This window comes from Delphinus delphis, chromosome 19, assembly GCF_949987515.2.
Source record: "Delphinus delphis chromosome 19, mDelDel1.2, whole genome shotgun sequence".
In the NCBI taxonomy this organism is placed as follows: Eukaryota; Metazoa; Chordata; class Mammalia; order Artiodactyla; family Delphinidae; genus Delphinus; species Delphinus delphis.
Window position 1 is genome coordinate 51375484 of NC_082701.1, and position 19446 is coordinate 51394929.

At 53.3% G+C, this 19446-nt stretch overlaps 1 protein-coding gene across 2 annotated transcripts; it reads left to right on the top strand.

Annotated features, from left to right (window-relative positions):
• The first annotated feature begins 1970 nt into the window (after positions 1-1970).
• On the top strand, positions 1971-19233 carry PFAS (phosphoribosylformylglycinamidine synthase). 2 transcript variants are annotated; one of them, XM_059998766.1, is made up of 28 exons: positions 1971-2008; positions 5000-5159; positions 5245-5380; positions 5847-5952; positions 6329-6518; positions 6607-6712; positions 7056-7196; positions 7314-7438; positions 7607-7735; positions 8362-8493; positions 8624-8752; positions 11925-11998; positions 12110-12266; positions 12554-12615; positions 12762-12923; positions 13162-13287; positions 13422-13553; positions 13801-14031; positions 14167-14347; positions 14426-14509; positions 14734-14889; positions 15111-15230; positions 15544-15689; positions 15814-16021; positions 16167-16258; positions 16338-16452; positions 17393-17716; positions 17823-19233. In XM_059998766.1, the coding sequence occupies exons 2-28, from the start codon at positions 5018-5020 to the stop codon at positions 18131-18133; spliced, it is 4017 nt and encodes a 1338-aa protein (XP_059854749.1). In that variant the 5' UTR covers positions 1971-2008; positions 5000-5017; the 3' UTR covers positions 18134-19233. The 2 variants fall into 2 exon arrangements, with proteins under 2 accessions (XP_059854749.1, XP_059854751.1); XM_059998768.1 differs by lacking the exon at positions 1971-2008 and having other exon boundaries at positions 5049-5159; positions 5245-5369.
• Positions 19234-19446: the final 213 nt, after the last annotated feature.

Here is a 19446-nt window from a genome sequence, read left to right on the forward strand (position 1 = left end):
TCTTTTGTCTCCCTAGGTAGGTTTTTTTTGTTGTTGTTGTTTTTTAAATAGATTTATTTATTTATTTATTTTTGGCTGCGTTGGGTCTTCGTTGCTGCCCGTGCGCTTTCTCTAGTTGCAGCGAGCGGGGGCTGCTCTTCGTTGCAGTGCACGGGCTTCTCATTGCGGTGGCCTCTCTTGTTGCAGAGCATGGGCACGGGCTTTAGTAGTTGTGGCACGTGGGCTCAGTAGTTGTGGCTCATGGGCTCTACAGCGCAGGCTAAGCAGTTGTGGCACACGGGCCTAGTTGCTCCGCAGCATGTGGGATCCTCCCGGACCAGGGCTCCTGCATTGGCAGGCGGATTCTTAACCACCGCGCCACCAGGGAAGCCCCCTAGGTAGGTTTATTCCTAGGTATTTTATTCTTTTTGTGCAGTGGTAAATGGGAGTGTTTCCTTAATTTCTCTTTCAGATTTTTCATCATTAGTGTATATGAATGCAAGAGATTTCTGTGCATTTATTTTGTATCCTGCTACTATACCAAATTCATTGATTAGCTCTAGTTTACCAAGTCCATTAAAGTGTGCCCTATATCCTGGGATTTACCTCTGCTAGTTCATAGGAGGGAGAGTTGAGTTTAGGCTACAGTGATCAGACTGTAAGTTGAACTGGATCCACCAGCACCCTCGTTGGTGTGATTTAAATGTCAGGTTAGCAGCTTAATCTGGTGGCAGCATGCAGGATCAAATGAGAGGGCCACAGGGTCTGTCAAAGAGTGGGGTAAGTATGGAGGATTGGGAGCTGTCTCAGATCCAGTGATTTTGAATAAGCTACACTTGTTCAGGGGGCAGCGGGAGATATAGGACCCAAGTCAGGAGAAGGATCAGGGACAAACTGATGAATCTGGAAGTCACTTTTCTTGTCCCTACATGGTCAAGCCATGACTGTCATGGCACTATGGAAAAATTATTTCAGGTCTCAGTACAATGAGGGTCTTTTACTTTGATATGTCATCTTTCCATAAATTATTGTTTTTTATGTGCGCAGAGAGCATGTCCTAGGGGTCATTAACTTACTGAGCTCACTGGGCAGGATGTGGGTCTCATGCCACCAGGGTTTTATTTTTGGGGGGCATGTCTCATGCTTCTGTTGCATGGTTTGTTGCTAAGCAGGCCTGCTTGGTTTTGTGGTTAAGCAAACCTGTTTTCTTGAGTGATCATTAACTTACAGGGGTCTCCCATACTTTTTTCTTTACTTGCAATCCCCTAGTGGGATTAACTATTTAATTACCTAATTTGTCCCTTAACTCTGTCCCTATCACAATCGTATATGTATATAGTATGAGAGTTTAAAAAAATGTGCCAAAAAACAGTACAAAGCTGCTAAGTGTTTGAGTTACAAAACTAAGGAACGAGAGCATGGCAATGAGCCTCAGCTTCCACATCTGTAAAACAGGGTTTTTGTGAGGATGGGCGAGATCATGTAAAGTACCTTAATGGGTGCTCAATAAATTCTTCCAATCATTATTATTGTCACTGTAACTAGCCAGAATACAGAAGTTAAAAACATATCCCTCCCCAACTTCCCTGGTGGTCCAGTGGTTAAGCCTTAGTGCTTCCAATGCAAGGGTCATGGGTTCGATCCCTGGTCGGGGAGGTTCCACATAGCGATCGGGGTGCGCCCTGCCCCCTACAAAAAAAAAAAAAAAAATATATATATATATATATATATGCCTCCCACCCTGCTAAGAATTAAATAAATGAATTCATTCAGAAAAGATAAAAGTGAAAGAAAGCCAAGGGAGTAGGGGGAGGGTAAACCGAGTCCTGGACAGGTAAGGTGCTCTCTCCGTCAGAGCTCAAGCTGGCTGCACGGATCTGACTGTATTTTCACAAAAGTTAAAAGACCCCGGCGGGCAGGAGGGGGCGGGGGCGTTCTCATGCTTCGCCTCTTCCTGCGGCGCACGCGGATGACGCAAGTGGGCGCGCCAGGATTCCAGGAGCTCAGGGACTGCGAGAACGGCTGCCACGTGCGTATGGTTACCGCGCGCAAACCCGGATACCCCTATATGTTTCACCCCGTAGCCACCCACCCAAAGCCTGATCCAAGCCGGTGCAGGATCCCCACCAGGCCGAGCTGCGCCCAGCGGGCGCCTGGGTGCCCGCGTTAGTGCAGGTGTCCATTCGCGTTTGTTGGACGCCTGGCAGGGGAGACCCCACGTAAACTCATCCCCTGTATGACCATTCATTCAACCAAGAAAAAATCCGTTGACAGCCTGTTTTATGTCAAGTACCATGCTGGTCTTTGGGGAGACAGCCCTGATGTAGACAATCCTGTCTTTGTGCTCTTGGAGATATTGTTTCACTGGGAATGATAGACGAAAATCAACTGGTATAATAAACAAAATGATTTCGGGTTGTGATAATTCCTGTGAAGGAATTATGGTATGGAGGACAACTGAGGCGCCTAACTTTAAAAAGGGTCATAAGGGGAATTCCCTGGCAGTCTAGTGGTTAGGACTCAGTGCTCTCACTACCGAGGGCCGGGTTCAATCCCTGGTCCGGGAACTAGGATCCCACAAGCCACGAAGTGCGGCAAAAGGAAAAAAATAAAATAAAATAAAGAGGTCATAAGCATTGGGTGGGGGCGCTGAGAATGGGAGGAATCACGATCTGGCAGGAACATTGGTTGCTGAAATGAGACCTGGCCTGGAACTTGTCAGTCTACAAGTTTGAGATTTTTTGGTTTTTAAGCCCCAGATATTGTTCTAAGCCTTGGTAATCCGATGGAGGTAAAATAGCTACAGTTTGTGCCCTCATCGAGATTTTGCTCTAGTGGGGAAGGCAGAGCTAAAAATAAAATGTCAGATAGTGATAAATACCATATAGGAGATTAATATAAGACCATCTCATAATGGCTACTTCAGAGCAGTTGGTCAAGGAACGCCTTTTCAAGGAGGTGAATTTTACCTGAAATTTAAATAACAAGAAAGCTAGCCATGCGAATAGCAGGGTGAGAAAAATGCCTTTCGGAACTGAGCTTGGCAAGTTAGAAAACAGTAATAGAAAAGAAGCCAGTGTGATTGGTGCACTGTAGGCGAGAAGGAGAGTGGTGTGAGATAGGGTTGGAGAGGTAGGCAATGGCCAGACAACATAAAGCAGGGTACTGAGTTGGAATGTTATACCGTGTGTGATGAGAAGCCATGATCTCATCTATGCTAACTTGTGGCGAGTGGATTGTGGTTGGGGCAGCGGTAGGATCAGGGGTCCTGGTCAGGAGGGCTACTGGTGCATTAGTCCAAGTGAGTCCTGGTACTGACTTGAACTGGAGTGACGGTAGCAAAGAGGAAAGGACGTGGACAGATTTGGGATATGTTTGGAAATGGATTCGCTGGCAGATTGGGTATAGAGAGGGCTCAGGGAAAGAAAAATTAAGATCGACTCCTGTGTTTTTGACTTGAGCAACAGATTGGATGATGGTGGTGTTAACCGAGATGGGGAAAATGGGGGGAAACCACAGGTCTGGAGAAACGATAAATCAAAATTTCTGTTTTGGCCAGAACAGGCCATCTGTGTTTATGAGACATCTATATGGCAGTGTCACCTAAGCATTTGAATGTACTAGTTTGGAGTTTCAGGGAGAGTCAGAGTTGGATAAAGTTATGGAATGTTGGCAGATAGTAACTCGAATCATGTGAAATGGCCATTTTGAGTCAAAAATGGTTGAATGCTGGCAGTTTCATTGGTTCAGTCTCATAGATTGTATTTAAAGCCACAGGTCCGGATGAAGTCTCTTAGGAAGAACATTTAGAGGGAAGAGAAGAAAGGGCACAGTCTTGGGCACCCACCATTTAGAGGTGGAGCAGAAGAGTCGGAGCCAGCACAGGTGACCGAGAAGGAGCAACCAGAAGGGAGAGGAATATCAGGAGAGCGGTGTCGAGAAGCCAAGAGAGGAGGGTGTTTCAGGAAGTAGAGAATGAATAAGTCAAATGCTGCTGAGAGGTCGAATAAGGTAAGAAGTTAAGTGACCTCTAGATTGGCAACGTTGCAGTCTTTGGTGACCTTGACAGAATAGTCAAAGTCAGCCTTGAGTAAGTTAGATTTGAGATGCCTATGAGTTGTCCAAGTGAAGAAGCGAGGCAATGAGCTTCCTTTCCTCCCGCTTCCTTGGGAAGAGGGCGTGTACACCTGGGAGACGTGTGTGTGTGTGTGTGTGTGTGTGTGTGTGTGTGTGTGTGTGTGTGTGTGTGTGTGTGTGAGAGAGAGAGAGAGAGAGAGAGAGAGAGAGAGGGAGGGAGAGAGAGAGCAGGGTTGGGGGGGAGAGAAGGAGAGGGAGGGAGGGAGGGAGAGAGAGAGAGAGAGAGATCAGAGCTGAATGAATGGTGCAGATCAGAAGCCCTCAGCTCTGCTAGGAGGGAGGTGGCCCTGAGCACTGGCGCAGTGATGAAGGCCCCCCAGAGTTGGTGAGACCTGTACTCACTTTGACAAATGGGAAAGCTTTGGACAGGATAGGGATAGGCATAGGCATTCTAGGATGGGGCAAAGGAATGGCGAGGAGGCTAGGCAGGGTTTAGTGAGTAAAGCCAGGGTCCTATCGAGAAGCAGTGGGATCAGAAGTTGAAAAGTAGTTGGGGAATAGATGTGGAGAGCCTTTGACTGTCAGGCTAAAGGCTTTGGATTTACCTTGAGCAGGGAGATAATATTTTGAAACAGTGAAGTAGAGGAACTATCATTTGACTTCACTGGCCAGCCCCATCCAGCTCATCCTTCAGGTTCACGCTTAGATGCCATTTCCCTTAGGAAGGCTTTCCCACTCCTAAAGTGCTAGGTTGGTACCCACAGTCCTGTGGCCTTGACCACACTGGACGGGAAATGTCTGGATACATTTATGCCTCAGTGCCCCCACTGCTTTCCCCCACCACATCCCTAATGCTTCCACAGCCTCAGCTGTCCTTGAAACTTGAAATCAGTTCAACAGATAGGCTCTAGTGAATGTTATTTTTTCTAACTCATCTCGCCAGCAAAGGACACCTACAGAGATGTCCTCAGTCCTTCACTTCTATGTCCGTCCCTCTGGCCACGAGAGGGCAGCCTCTGAATATACTCAAAGGAAGCTGCAAGGGGAACTGCCAGAGCTGCAGGGTGTCAAGACCGAGCTGTGCTACAATGTGAACTGGACAGGTTGGGCCACTTACTGGATTCTTCGGGAGAGGTGCCAAGTGCCAGGGGCAGTGTCTCAAGGTGTCCTTGCCCTGTCTCCCTGCAGGTGAGTCCTCCCCGAGCGCCGAGGAGATGAAGAAGCTGACGTGGCTGTTTGGCTGCCCCTTGTTACTGGACGATGTCGCTCAGGAGTCCTGGCTCCTTCCCGGCCCCACTGACCTGCTGCTGGAGGTCGGGCCCAGGCACGTGTCTCAGCCTCGGGTAGCTCGTTCCACGGTCCAGAGCCCGTCAGCCTTTCCAGACACACTGCCACCCCTTCCACTTTCATTCCTCTTCCTCCTCTTGCGGTCCTTGGGAGACTAGTTTTCCCTTCATCCTACTCCCCGCCTAGAAAGCTGGGCACATGCTTTCCCCATGTGGGAAGATACCTTTGAAGACTGAGCCAGCTGCCAGGCATGTTCTGGAAATATGACACGTTGTATCCTGAGAAGTTGAAATTGAAGCATTTTGTTGCTACAGAACAGTTACGTTTGATTTGAATGACCTTTGAAAGCAGGTTTCTTGGTGCCCAGGTCTGAGGCTGGAGGCCAGCGGTGTGGGCAGGTGCGGGGGGGTGGTAAGTAGAGGTGGGAGATTGCCTGGACAGCAGTGGGCAGGATCCACCTTCTCAGCTGGGGCTCTAACCGTCTGGTCCTAACCAATCCACAGGCTGAACTTCTCCACGCCAACATCCAGCAACATCGTGTCAGTGTGCCAGGCTGCGGGGCTGGGGGCCGTGGACCGCGTGGAGCCGACCCGGCGCTACCTGCTCTCGGTGAGCTCGTAGGCAGTCAGGTGGGCATCAGGAGGAGGAAGCGGAAGAGATTTTGGGTCCTAAACTCTAAGGAAACGCTGAGAAGCAGGGAGAGGAGTTCCTGCTTTGACGCCTGCCCTGTTTGCAGGTTGTTCACTGCCTGAGGCCACCTGGTCAAGGAGTGAATAGGACAGAAACCCAGCCTGTGCTCCCTTACTAATCTGTGCGTGCTGACAGGGAGTCATGCCTGGAAGGAGCGTCTTTTTCTAATCTGAACAAAGGTGCCAGAGAGGCTAGCAGTGGGCTGGTCCTGTGTGGCTTGGAGGACGAGGGTGGACCATGTTGTCCATTCTTCAACCCTGCACCCCTCGCCTTCTGTGTGTGTCTCCACCCCTAGTTTGCCCACCCGCCTTCGGCTGAGCTAGAGGCCGTCGCCCTGGCTACCCTGCATGACCGGATGACGGAGCAGCACTTCCCCTGTCCCATCCAGAGCTTCTCCCTGGGGTGCACCCCAGCACCCCTTGGCGGCCCAATTGACATACTGGCCGAGGGCCGGTCTGCCCTGGAGAAAGCCAACCAGGAGCTAGGTGCGCAGGGGTCCCTGGAGGAAGGCCCAGGCCAGGCTAGTAGGGGTGCTCAGTCCCACAGTCAGCTCTTCTGGTGGTTGTCTCCTAGGTCTGGCCCTAGACTCCTGGGACCTGGATTTCTACACCAAGCGCTTCCAGGAGCTGCAGCGGAACCCCAGCACTGTGGAGGCCTTCGACTTGGCTCAGTCCAATAGGTGGGGAGGAATGGGGACATTCTGATGTCTGAGCCCATGGAGGTTGGAAGGGAAGACCGCAGGGACTCTGCATGGCTCTCTCTTGGCCTAGGGGCCTCCCTGAGTCTGTCTGAGTACCTGGGTTCCCCATCCATCCCGTAGTCTGCATTCACATCTTGGTTTTATCTTCACGCTGGATCTGGACCATCCACAATGACAGACTGTTGGAAGCTTGTGACTTCTGGAATCTGTTTTGACCTGTGGCCGTAACTCTGCCGTTTATGCTGATGAGAAGACATGGCAAGGCCTGAGAAATGACCCATGTTTCCACCCTGCCTTTCCCTCCCCACGCCACCCCCTGCAGTGAGCACAGCCGACACTGGTTCTTCAAGGGCCGACTCCACGTGGACGGGCAGGAGCTGGCACACTCACTGTTTGAGTCCATCATGAGCACCCAGGCCTCCTCGCACCCCAACAACGTCCTCAAGTTCTGTGACAACAGCAGGTGGGCTGTGCCCTCAGCTGGGGTGACCTCAGACCCAGGGAATGGGAGGCCCCAGGCTCGGGTGGGGTAAGTGCAGATGCCAGGAAGGAAGTGAGACTCAGAACGATGTGTCCACAGTGCAATCCAGGGGAAGGAAGTCCAATTCCTGCGTCCCGAGGACCCCTCACGGCCAAGCTGCTTCCGGCAACGTCAGGGGCTGAGACATGTCGTCTTCACGGCAGAGACCCACAACTTCCCCACGGGTGAGATGAGTCCCCAGGAGGGATAGGCAGGGTCAGAGTATAGGGTAGGGCAAAGGCCCCAGGCCCACCTGGGGACCAGCAGGTTGGCTGCATGTCCTTATTTTCAGTGGGGTGGTCAGAGGTGGAGTTTGCCTTTTCAGTACCCATACCCTCCCTCTCTCTGCACAGGAGTAGCCCCCTTCAGCGGTGCGACCACTGGCACAGGGGGCCGGATCCGAGATGTCCAGTGCACAGGCCGCGGGGCCCACGTGGTGGCTGGCACTGCTGGCTATTGCTTTGGAAACCTGCACATCCCAGGTCCCGTCTCTTTCCTCTCTACCCATCTCCCCTTCCAGACCCCTTGTCCTGGCAGGCACTGGACACTTATCTCTCAGGTCAAAGGGTCATCATGGGTACCTTTTCTTGGGAGGGAGGGCTCTAGAATAGCTGGCCTTTCGCCAACCATGGTTGTGAGGACAGTAGGCCAAGGAAGACCCAGATCTGGCTTTGCAGAACCACAATTTTCTTTATAAACCAGTATCTACTTAGCCAAAAACAATTGTGGTACTGGGTTGGACTTACGGCCCTCAACTGCCCCCCAAAATCCAATTGTTTTGTTTTGTTTTGTTTTGATGTGGACTATTTTTAAAGTCTCTGTTGAATTTGTTTATTGCTTCTGCTTTTATGCTTTGGTTTTCTGACTGCGAGGCACACGGGATCCTAGCTCCCTGACCAGGGATCGAACCCGCACCCTCCGTCCCCCACCCCCACCCCCCGAACTGGAAGGGGAAGCCTTAACCACTGGACAGCCAGGGAAGTCCCAAAGTCCAGTTTCTTGGAAAGTGTTAAGAACTCTGGTCCCAAGAGTCAGACTCTTCCTGAAGGGCCGTGACTCCTCCATCTTCCGTCTTCACAGTCCACCCATCTTTCTCCTTCCTGCCCAGGTTACAGTATGCCCTGGGAGGATCCAAGCTTCCAGTATCCTGGGAACTTTGCCCGACCCCTGGAGATTGCCATCGAGGCCAGTAATGGGGCTTCTGACTACGGCAACAAGTTTGGAGAACCAGTTCTGGCTGGTGAGGCTTGCGGGGGCGTGGGGGATAACAGTCCCAGAGGCGGGGTGGGGTGAGGTGTGTGACCCAGCGAGCGCTGAGGAGCCTGGCCGACTAGACCCTGTCCCCTGTCCCTGTGCCGTCCACGCTCCAGGCTTTGCCCGTTCCTTGGGCCTCCAGCTCCCAGATGGCCAGCGGCGCGAGTGGATCAAGCCCATCATGTTTAGTGGAGGCATTGGGTGCATGGAAGCTGAGCATGTGAGCAAGGAGCCCCCAGAGCCAGGTAAGAGCCCGCCACCTGTCTTACCAGGTCCAGCCAGCTTTCTCCCCAGCACGTGGCAGCCGCAGGAGTGGAATTTACAGGAACTTCAGTGGTTTGTTTTTTATCTCCCAGCTCATGTCTCCTCTCCCCAGTACAGGCTTTCAAGGCAGGGCAGGGCTTTATGCCAGTGGGGCAGGCTCAGTCTGTGTGGCCTGTTTCTTCCCGGGTTGACTTCTGCATGGCAGAGGCCCACCCTGCTAAGTCAAGGCAGCCAGTGTTTATTCAGGGCCTGTTTTTATGTGCAAGCTCAGTTCAATCGGTCGACATTTACTGAGCACCCATCGGGTGCCGGGCACCATGCTAGGACCTGTGGTGGAATCAAGATAAAGGCCAGGTACCATTTATTGAATGGGTGACCTGTCACATGGCTCAGAATTTAAAATGCAAAGAAAGGTTATACAGTGGAAACTCTCCTTCCCCTGACCTTCAGCCACCCAGTTTCCCTCCCTAGAGATAACCAATGTTAATTGGTTAATTTTGTACCCTACCAGAGGTTTTTCCTGCATACATAAACAGACCCATGTGTATATTTGCCCCCCCTTGTTTAAACAAATAGCATGTGTGCACACCTTTTTTTTCTTTTTGGCCTCGCTGCGCAGCTTATGGGATTTTAGTTCCCTGACCAGGGATCGAACCCGGGGCCCCAGCAGTGAGAGCGCTGAGTCCTAACCACTGGACCGCCAGGGAATTCCCCACCCATTTTTTTAATAACCATTTTATTAAGATGTAATTCATATAACATAAAGTTTACCCTTGTAAAGTGTACAAGTCAGTGGTTTTAGTATATTCACAAAGTTGTGCATCAATCACCACTAATTCCAGAACATTTTCATCATCCCAGAAAGAAACCCTGCACCCATGAGCAGTCACTCCCCATGCCCCCTTCCTCGGCCTCTGGAAACCAATAATCTACTTTCTGTCTCGATGAATTTCCCTGTTATAAATGTTGTGTTTGGCTTCTTTCACTTTGCGTGATGTCTTAAATGTTCATCCACGTTATAGTATGTATCAGTACTTCGTTCCTTTTTATGGCTGAATAATATTCCATCGTGTTGCTATATCATTTTGTCTCTCCATTAATCGGCTGGTAGACATTTGGGTTGTTTCTGCTTTTCGGCTATTATGAACCATGCTGCTATAAACATTTTTTAAATTTATTTATTTATTTATTTTTGCCCGCACTGGGTCTTCGTTGCTGCGCACGGGCTTTCTCTAGTTGTGGCGAGCGGGGGCTACTCTTCGTTGTGGTGCGTGGGCTTCTCATCGCAGTGGCTTCTCTTGTTGCGGAGCACGGGCTCTAAGCGCATGGACTTCAGTAGTTGTGGCTTGCTGGCTCTAGAGCCCAGGCTCAGTAGTTGTGGTGCACGGGCTTGGTTGCTCCGAGGCATGTGGGATCTTCCCGGACCAGGGCTCCTGCATTGGCAGGCGGATTCTTAACCACTGAGCCACCAGGGAAGCCCTGCTATAAACATTTGTGTACAAGTTTTCCTATGTACTTATGTTCTGAATTCTTTTGGGTAGGTAACTAGGAGTGGACTTGCTAGGTCACTTGATAACTGTACTTAGTCTTTGAAGCAGCTGCACCATTTTACATTCCCCTCAGCAGTGTGTGAAGGTTCCGATTTCTCCAGATCCTTGCCAACTCTTACCTGTCTCTCTGATTATAGCCATCATAGTGGATGTGAAGTAGTATCTTATGGTGGTTTGGGTTTGCATTTCCCTAATGACTCAGGATGTTAAGCATCTTTTCCTGTTTCTTGGCTATCTGTATACCTTCCTTGGAGAAATATCTATTCATGTCCTTGGCCAATTTTAAGTTGGTTTTTCTTTTTTTTTTTTTGGAGTTTAAGTTAAAGTTCTTTGCATATTCTGGGTACTAGCCCCTTACCTGATAGGTAAATGATTTGCAAATATTTTCTTCCATTCTGTGAGTTGTCTTTTTACTTTCTTCATGGTGTCCCCTGAAGCACAAATGTTTTTGATTTTGGTAAAGTATAATTTATCTGTATATTTTTTCTTTGTGGCTTCTGGCTTATAGTGTCATGACTAAGAAACCACTGCCTAAGCCAAGGTCACCAAGAGTGACTCATATATTCTCTGGTAATACTTTTATAGCTTTTAGCTTTCACGTTTAGGTCTCTGATACATTTTGAATTTTTTGTATATGGTATGAAGTAGGGATCCAACTTCCTTCTTTCACATGTGGATATCCAGTTGTTCTAACAAAATCCTTTTTGAAAAAAACTGTTCTTACCCCCATTGAATTGTCTTGGGACTCTTGCCAAAAATCAGTTGGCTATAAATGTTTGGGCTCATTTATGGACTCACAGTTCTATTCCAATGACCTATCTATCTACCTGTCTCCTTCTGCTAGTAACACACTGTCTTGCTTACTGTAGCTTTGCAGTACGTTTAAAAGCAGAAAGTATGAGTCCTTCAATTTTGTTCTTCTTTTTCAAGATTGTTTTGGCTTTGTTCTAGGTCCCTTGAATTTCCATATAAATTTTAGGATCAGCCGGTCAGTTTCTTTGAAAAAGGTGGCTGATTGTGTTGACTCTGCAGTTCGCTTTGGGGAGTATTGCCATTGTAACAATATGAAGTCTTCCGATCTATAAGCATGAGATCTCTTTCAATTTATTTAGGCCTCCTAAGATATTTCATAATTTTCAGTGTGTAAGTCTTAAGTATTTTATTCTTGTTGATGCTGTTCTAAGTGGGTAGGCATACTTCTGCACCTTTCACTGCTGAGGGCTTGGATTCAATCTCTGGCTGGGGAACTAAGATCCTGCAAGCCGCGCGGCATAGCCAAAAAAAAAAATTCTCTGTTTCGGTGGCTTAGTTTTTCATTATATGGCTTATACCATAATTTATTTAACCAGTTCTCTGTTGTTAGCATTTAGATTATTTCTTGTCTTTGGTAATACAAATAATGCTGCAGTATTTAATTTTGTACGTAGGTGATTTGTACCTGTGCGAATAAATCTGGAGGGTAAATTCCTCAAAGTGTATTTACCCAATCAAAGAATTTTGATTGCTCTCCTCTAATACCAGCTTCCCTTTATCCTCACACTGCTTCGTTCTCACACGTCTGGTCACTTCCCGGGTGTTCTGATTCTGCCCTCCTTCCTCGCAGGCATGGATGTTGTGAAGGTTGGGGGTCCTGTCTACAGGATTGGAGTCGGGGGCGGAGCTGCTTCGTCCGTGCAGGCAAGTGCAAATAGCTCAGGTGCCAACTCCATGACATCTCTGGGCCCCATGCATGGGTGGGGTGTGAGCTCCCAGCCCCCCTGAGCTGAGATGTGCCATCTGTCCTCCCAGGTGCAGGGAGACAACGCCAGCGACCTGGACTTCGGGGCTGTGCAGCGGGGAGACCCGGAGATGGAACAGAAGATGAACCGTGTGATCCGGGCTTGCGTGGAGGCCCCCAGAGGAAACCCCATCTGCAGCCTTCATGACCAGGGTGCCGGTGGCAATGGTGAGAGGAGGGGTTGGGACAGAGGACCAGGCCTACCTGGTCTCCTGCCAGGTTCAGTTTGGGGAGAGGTATCGCGGATCTGCAACCAACCAGCTAGCTCTGGGCCCCACTCTGCACCCACTACACGTTCTGGACGGACTCAGGGTTAGTTGCTGGAGAGGGTGCAGTAGCGGTTCAAACAGGGATGCACAGAATTAGGGGCTCCTTTGGAGGCTGGGAACGGCCTTTTGTTTGCCCGGTACTGACCAGGGCCAGATGAGAGCCTCTCCCGGAAACCCTCTCACCAGGCAACGTCCTGAAGGAGCTGAGTGACCCAGCTGGAGCCGTCATTTATACCAGCCGCTTCCAGGTGGGTCTCCTCCCTGAAGTCTGATTGTCTCCCTGCCCCTGTCAGTCCCAGCCGGCCCCACCCATCTGTCCCCCACTCCCAGCAAGAACATGAGACTGGGAGCACTCGCTGACCCTTCCCTTTCGTCCTCCCCCATGGATGTGCAGCTCGGGGACCCTACCCTGAACGCCCTGGAAATCTGGGGGGCTGAGTACCAGGAGTCAAATGCACTTCTGCTGAGGCCCCCCGACCGGGACTTCCTGAGTCGTGTCAGTGCCCGGGAACGCTGCCCAGTTTGCTTTGTGGGCACCATCACGGGAGACGGGAGGGTGAGTTGGCTCAGGGAGTCGGTAACAGATGCTGTGCGTGGGCTTGCCCAGGAGGGAGGGTGTCTCAGGAAAGAGACGAGAGCATGGGCGCCGTGGGGACCAGCGTGGGGCCGGGGGGCTCAACAGGAGAAGCCAAGTGGGGTGGACAGAGCACCTCTGCCCGGCTTTCCAGAAGTGTTTATTCCCTGCTGGTGGTCACAGTCTCGTTCTCTCTGGGCGGTGTCCCTGTGGTCTACAGATCGTGCTGGTGGACGATCGGGAGTGTCCTATGGGAAGAGATGGCCAGGGGGATGCCTCCCCAACACCTCCCCCGACGCCTGTGGACCTGGATCTGGACTGGGTGCTGGGCAAGATGCCCCGGAAGGTATGTGGGGGGTGGGAGGTTTCTCCTTCTCTGGCCCAGCCCTTCAGACCATCATCTGCCCTACACGTGCTTTGTCACCTGTGTGCCCAGCACCTCCCCAGGCGCTCACACCACTGTTGCCACCTGTGTTGCAGGAGTTCTTCCTCCAGAGGAGTCTCCCCGTGCTGCGGCCCCTGGCCTTGCCCCCAGGGCTGAGCGTGCGCCAGGCCCTGGCATGGGTCCTCAGGCTGCCTGCGGTGGCCAGCAAGCGCTACCTCACCAGCAAGGTCTGCCCCGCACCCTTGCTCCGCCCTCTCAGCCCTCTGCGCCCTTCCCTCTGCTCGCCCAGCCCAGGGGATGGCTGTGGGAGCCCACCGGGCCCGAGGGGGACGTGGCAGGGGCAGGGCAGCTACCCCGATGGCCTAAGCCCCTGCTGTCCACCCTGAGCCTTGTTGTGTCCAGGGTGAGCCAGGCCTCCTTCCACCCCCTTGTCCCTGTCCCTTGGCCTCTTGCTAACTCCACCTGGTTCCACAGGTGGACCGCTCCGTGGGCGGCCTGGTGGCACAGCAGCAGTGTGTGGGACCCCTGCAGACCCCTCTGGCAGATGTGGCGGTGGTGGCACTGAGTCACCAGGAGCTCATAGGGGCTGCCACAGCCCTGGGAGAGCAGCCCGTCAAGAGCCTGCTAGACCCCAAGGTTGCTGCCCGACTGGCTGTGGCTGAAGCCCTCACCAACCTGGTGTTTGCTCTGGTCACCGACCTCCGGGTGAGTCCCCTGCAGCTTCTGTCCTGGAGCCCCCGGCCTCTGGGACGCAGATGCGACCACCGCCTGCTCACCCCTCTGCCCGCAGCCTCTCCACACCGCCCTCCCTCCCTAACGCGAGTCTCTGCCGCTTCCCAGGACGTGAAATGCAGCGGGAACTGGATGTGGGCGGCCAAGCTCCCGGGGGAGGGTGCGGCTCTGGCCGACGCCTGTGGGGCTGTGGCAGCCGTGATGGCGGCCCTGGGTGTGGCAGTGGATGGTGGCAAGGACTCCCTCAGCATGGCTGCCCGGGTTGGCGCTGAGACCGTGCGGGCTCCTGGTGAGCTCTGGGCGCCCGAGGGCGAGGGGCGGGTCTGTGGGTCGGGCTGCGCCTCACTCTCCACTCCTTGCTCTGCAGGGTCGCTGGTCATCTCAGCCTATGCTGTCTGTCCAGACATTACAGCCACTGTGACCCCAGACCTCAAGTGTCCCGGAGGGAGAGGTACGGGTTCTTCCCTCTCCTCGGTGCACTGTGGATTCACAGCCTGGTCCTTTGTTTGGGGTCTGCTTCGTGAGTGCTGTGCCCCCTCGTTCAGCACTGGGGCGTGGTGCCTTCTGGGGCTGGTGGTCTGGGTGCCTCACCACGTCCTGGGAACTTCAGTGAGCACAGCGGGAGGGCTTCTCCTGAGCCAGCCATCTCCCCTCACCACGCCCCTGTCTCCCCAGGCCACCTGCTCTACGTGCCTCTGAGTCCTGGGCGCCATCGGCTCGGGGGCACAGCTCTGGCCCAGTGCTTCTCCCAGCTCGGCGAGCAGCCTCCCGATCTGGACCTTCCCGAGAACTTGGTGCGAGCCTTCGGCATCACCCAGGGGCTGCTGAAAGGTGTGTGAGGCCCTGGAGGAGACGGTGCCTGTGGCTGACACGGGGCAGGCACTGGCCAGCTGAGCACGTGCTGGGGGGCGAAGAGGGGTCTGACGCCCTTCTCTCTGGTTCTCTGAGCGAGCCCACACTCTCGCCCCCGTCTTCTCCCAACTGCCCAGAAGGGGGGCGGGGCTGCCAGGTTTGGGTCCCAAGGCTGCCAAGCATTTTATTCCTTCCTCCAGACCGCCTCCTCTGCTCAGGCCACGATGTCAGTGACGGAGGTCTCATCACCTGCCTGCTAGAGATGGCCTTTGCTGGGAATTGTGGAATAGAGGTGGCCGTCCCTGCCCCTGGGGTCAATGGTGAGGAGCCTGAGGTCTAGGTTCCAGCCTGGGCTGCCTGCCCCATCCTGTGGACCGTCCCCATGTCCTATTAAAGAGTAGAGTGTCCCCAACTCCTTTTCCCCTGAGTCCCTTGCTATCTTTTCTGACCACTGAGTCAGGTGGCACCTCTGAAACCTCCTGCAGACCCTGAGGCCACATCCTTGGTCCTGCTTTCCCAGGCCTCACCCCATCCCTGACCCCTGCCTTTGTTCCTTTAGCCATAGCCCCCTGACTCCACCTCTGAGTCCCTGGCAATACCCTAGTCACCTTGACCCCTCTGTTACTCTCCCAGCGCTGCCTGTACTGTTCGCTGAGGAGCCAGGCTTGGTGCTGGAGGTGCAAGAGCCAGACCTGGCCCAAGTACTGACACGTTACCGGGAGGCTGGCCTCCACTGCCTGGAGCTGGGCCGAACGGGCAGCGCCGGGCCCCATGCCACGGTGAGGAAGTGAGGAATGGCAGGCCTGCAGAGGGAAGGTCGTGGTTTGCCTCTGCCAGCCTTGGAGGGGGCCCAACGTGGACATCTTTGCTCTCAGCCCCTGAAAGATCTGCCCCCGTCTCTAGGTCCGGGTATCAGTGAACGGGGCTGTCGTTCTGGAGGAGCCCGTTGGGCAGCTACGAGCCCTCTGGGAGGAGACCAGTTTCCAGCTGGATCGGCTGCAGGCAGAGCCCCACTGTGTGGCCCAGGAAGAAGGAGGGCTGAGGGAGCGGACGGGGCCCACCTACTGCCTGCCCCCCACCTTCCCCACAGCTTCCGTGCCTCATGAGCCTGGTGAGGAAACATGTGTAGTGGCTTGGCTGCCTGGGCACTTTGGGGAGGAGCCCAAGGCTTGGATGCGGGGCCTGCCCTGGACAAGGCGTCTGGGGCGCTGGGGTGCGGAAGTAACCCTCTGGCACAAGGACACTCCTCCCCCCAGGTGGCCCCGCCCCCCGCGTTGCCATCTTTCGAGAAGAAGGCAGTAACGGAGACCGGGAGATGGCCGATGCCTTCCACTTGGCTGGGTTTGAGGTGAGCAGCTTGCCCGGCAGAGCCAGGGCTGGGCTTTGGGCCATGGGCCCTCTGACACTTGCCCTCCCCCTCCTGCCAGGTGTGGGACGTGACCATGCAGGACCTCTGCTCTGGAGCAGTCAGGCTGGACACGTTCCAAGGCATGGCCTTCGTGGGCGGCTTCAGCTACGCGGACGTCCTGGGCTCTGCCAAAGGTGGGTGTGCGGCCCTGCCCACTCGCTCCCCGCACGTTCCTGAAGAGCTGCCTTAGCCCCCTTCTACCTTGACTGAGAACTGGCCTCTCGCCTCCATAAGGCTGGCTGGGGGAGCGTGAGCACATTCATTCTGGGCTAGCCGCCAGCAGGCCTGCAGGTAGCCTTTTTTTTAATTCATTCATTCATTCATTCATTGACTGCATTGAGTCTTCATTGCTGCACGCGGGCTTTCTCTAGTTGAAGCGAACGGGGGCTACTCTTCATTGCATTGCGCAGGCTTCTCGTGGTGGCTTCTCTTGTTGCGGAGCACGGGCTCTAGGCACGCGGGCTTCAGTAGTTGTGGCACACGGGCTCAGTATTTGTGGCTCGCGGGCTCTAGAGCGCAGGGTCAGTAGTTGTGGCGCACGGGCTTAGTTGTTCCGTGGCATGTGGGATCTTCCCGGACCAGGGCTCGAACCCGTGTCCCCTGCATTGGCAGGCAGATTCTTAACCACTGCACCACCAGGGAAGCCCTCTGCAGGTAGCTTGTGAGGCAGGTGGGCTGGGTGGCACTGTGCCAAGCCCGGGGGCATGTGCCCTGTCAGAAGCAGCAGCTGCTACTCAGCTCCAGCAGGCTGTCCTGTCGGAAAGCAGGCTCGGCACAGCCAGATCTTTCTGTTTCTCAAGATAAGCCAGAAATCCTGATTAAATGTTAGGCAACTGAATAAAAAATTTTGAAAATGCTCTGTTGCCTAAGCAGAAAACTCGTCACGGGCCGTCTCAGGCCCAGGAGTTGGCAACATCTGTTTCAATCAGTTAAACCTGCTTTTTTTCCCTGGCGTTTGCCCTGAGCTCTGCAAAGGGGGGAGGTCCTGAGCGAGTGTAATGGGGCACGCTGGGATGGAAAGGCGACAGTCCCCCCTCATTCCGGTGCTCACCCCAGCCTCCTGTTCCCGCCTAGGGTGGGCAGCCGCTGTGACCTTTAACCCCCAGGCCGGGGCTGAGCTGAGGCGCTTCCGGCAACGGCCAGACACCTTCAGCCTGGGCGTGTGTAACGGCTGCCAGCTGCTGGCCCTGCTGGGCTGGGTGGGAGGCAGTCCTGGTGACGAGGCGGCAGAGATGGGCCACGAGTCCTGGCCGGCCCGGCCTGGCCTCCTGCTGCGCCACAACCAGTCTGGGCGTTTCGAGTCGCGCTGGGCCAGCGTGCGAGTGGGGCCCGGGCCGGCCCTGATGCTGCGAGGGATGGAGGGTGCCGTGCTGCCCGTGTGGAGCGCCCATGGGGAAGGTCAGGCTCCGGGGAGTCGGGGAGGGCCTGAGGGCAAGGGTGGGGGAGGACGCCAGGGAGCTCTGCTCTCACGTCCCTCCTTCCCTCGTCCCTCCTTCTGCCCCAGGTTACATGGCATTTTCTTCCCCGGAACTCCAAGCCCAGATTGAGGCCAGGGGCTTGGCTCCGCTGCACTGGGCAGACGATGACGGCAACCCCACGGAACAGTACCCCCTGAATCCCAACGGGTCCCCAGGGGGCATGGCTGGCATCTGCTCCCCCGATGGCCGCCACCTGGCTCTCATGCCTCACCCTGAGCGGTCTGTGAGGCCTTGGCAGTGGGCGTGGCGACCCCCTCCGTTTGACACTATGACCACCTCCCCCTGGCTCCAGCTCTTCATCAATGCCCGAAACTGGACCCGGGAAGGAGGCTGCTGAGCAGGCCGGGGAGACTCCCCTGGGCCCCGTGGTTTTCACCCACGGTGTCTTTAGAAGTACCTCATATTATTTCTGTGTGTCTTGGACAGACAAGGACCAAAATGCCCAAAAAAACCTTGGCTAATTTTATGAATCTGTTCATGCCTTACGCTGTTGGATCTGTTTTCAGTTCTGTTCTAACACGTTTTGTCCTTTGTGGGCCTGGGAAGCAACATGCGGTTCAGAGAAACTTCCTGCAGTGGGAAGTTAGGATGCATGGGGGGAGGGGGTTCCATTGCCCCGCTTCGCTGCACCACATCACTTATGTCACTTATCTGAGCTCGGAGGGATGTCCTATGCCCCCCTTCCTCGTCGGGGTTTAAGGGGATGGGGGCGGACAAAAGCAAGCAACTCAGGACCTCAGCGTGCTCATCTGGAAAACAGCAGAAGCTTTCTGGATTCTTCTTTCTATTTTTATTTTATTTTTTAAACTTTAGATAGAGAATTTTAATTAAATTGGCATAGTTAAGACCAAAAAGATAAAATGGACATTGTCAGTGTATCTTCAGCCCTTGCTTTAACAGGCAAATGAACACAACTTGAAACACACGTGAATTTCGCTTGTCTGTGAGACAGTGAAGGGAGCTTCTCAGTATTTAAATATATTAATATAACCAGTTATAGAAATCTAAATCTAAAACCAATCTCCTATAGGGTTTGAGAAGGCATTCACCATATCCCTGAAAAGTTTAACATTCCTTATTCAAGTTTAATCATCTCTTTAGAAGGGGAAAACAGTGATAGTACTTGTTGAACCAGAATTACTATCAAAATTCAAAAAGCTGACCATATTCATTTAGCCACAAGCCAATCTTATTCAAATCAGGACAGAAAGACTACATCATCCGTTCATGATCTGAATTCTGCTATATGAGATCAATTTAAATGTGGTACACATAAAAAGTCATGAGACATTTGTTTCATAATAAATAAGGCAGTGGCCAACTATTACTCATTAGTAGCTTTTTTGAGATAAGCTATCAAGTCTGCCCTTTGCGGTACGCGGGCCTCTCACTGTTGTGGCCTCTCCCACTGCAGAGCACAGGCTCCGGACGCGCAGGCTCAGCAGCCATGGCTCATGGGCCCAGCCGCTCCGCGGCATGTGGGATCTTCCCGGACCAGGGCACGAACCCGTGTCCCCTGCATCGGCAGGCGGACTCTCAACCACTGCGCCACCAGGGAAGCCCTTGATTCTTCTTTTTAAATGCAGCGCTGTGCTAAGTGTAAGCAGTTGTTGGCAGCTTCTGTGACAGTGTCTCCAGCTGAGTCATAGG

Bases quoted from the DNA above. Each gene is read 5' to 3' on its own strand.
- PFAS (XM_059998766.1), top strand. From the start codon at position 5,018: ATGTCCTCAGTCCTTCACTTCTATGTCCGTCCCTCTGGCCACGAGAGG. The intron at 6,519-6,606 runs GTGCGCAGGGGT...GTTGTCTCCTAG, and splicing joins GAAAGCCAACCAGGAGCTAG to GTCTGGCCCTAGACTCCTGG. The intron at 14,890-15,110 runs GTGTGTGAGGCC...TCCTTCCTCCAG, and splicing joins CACCCAGGGGCTGCTGAAAG to ACCGCCTCCTCTGCTCAGGC.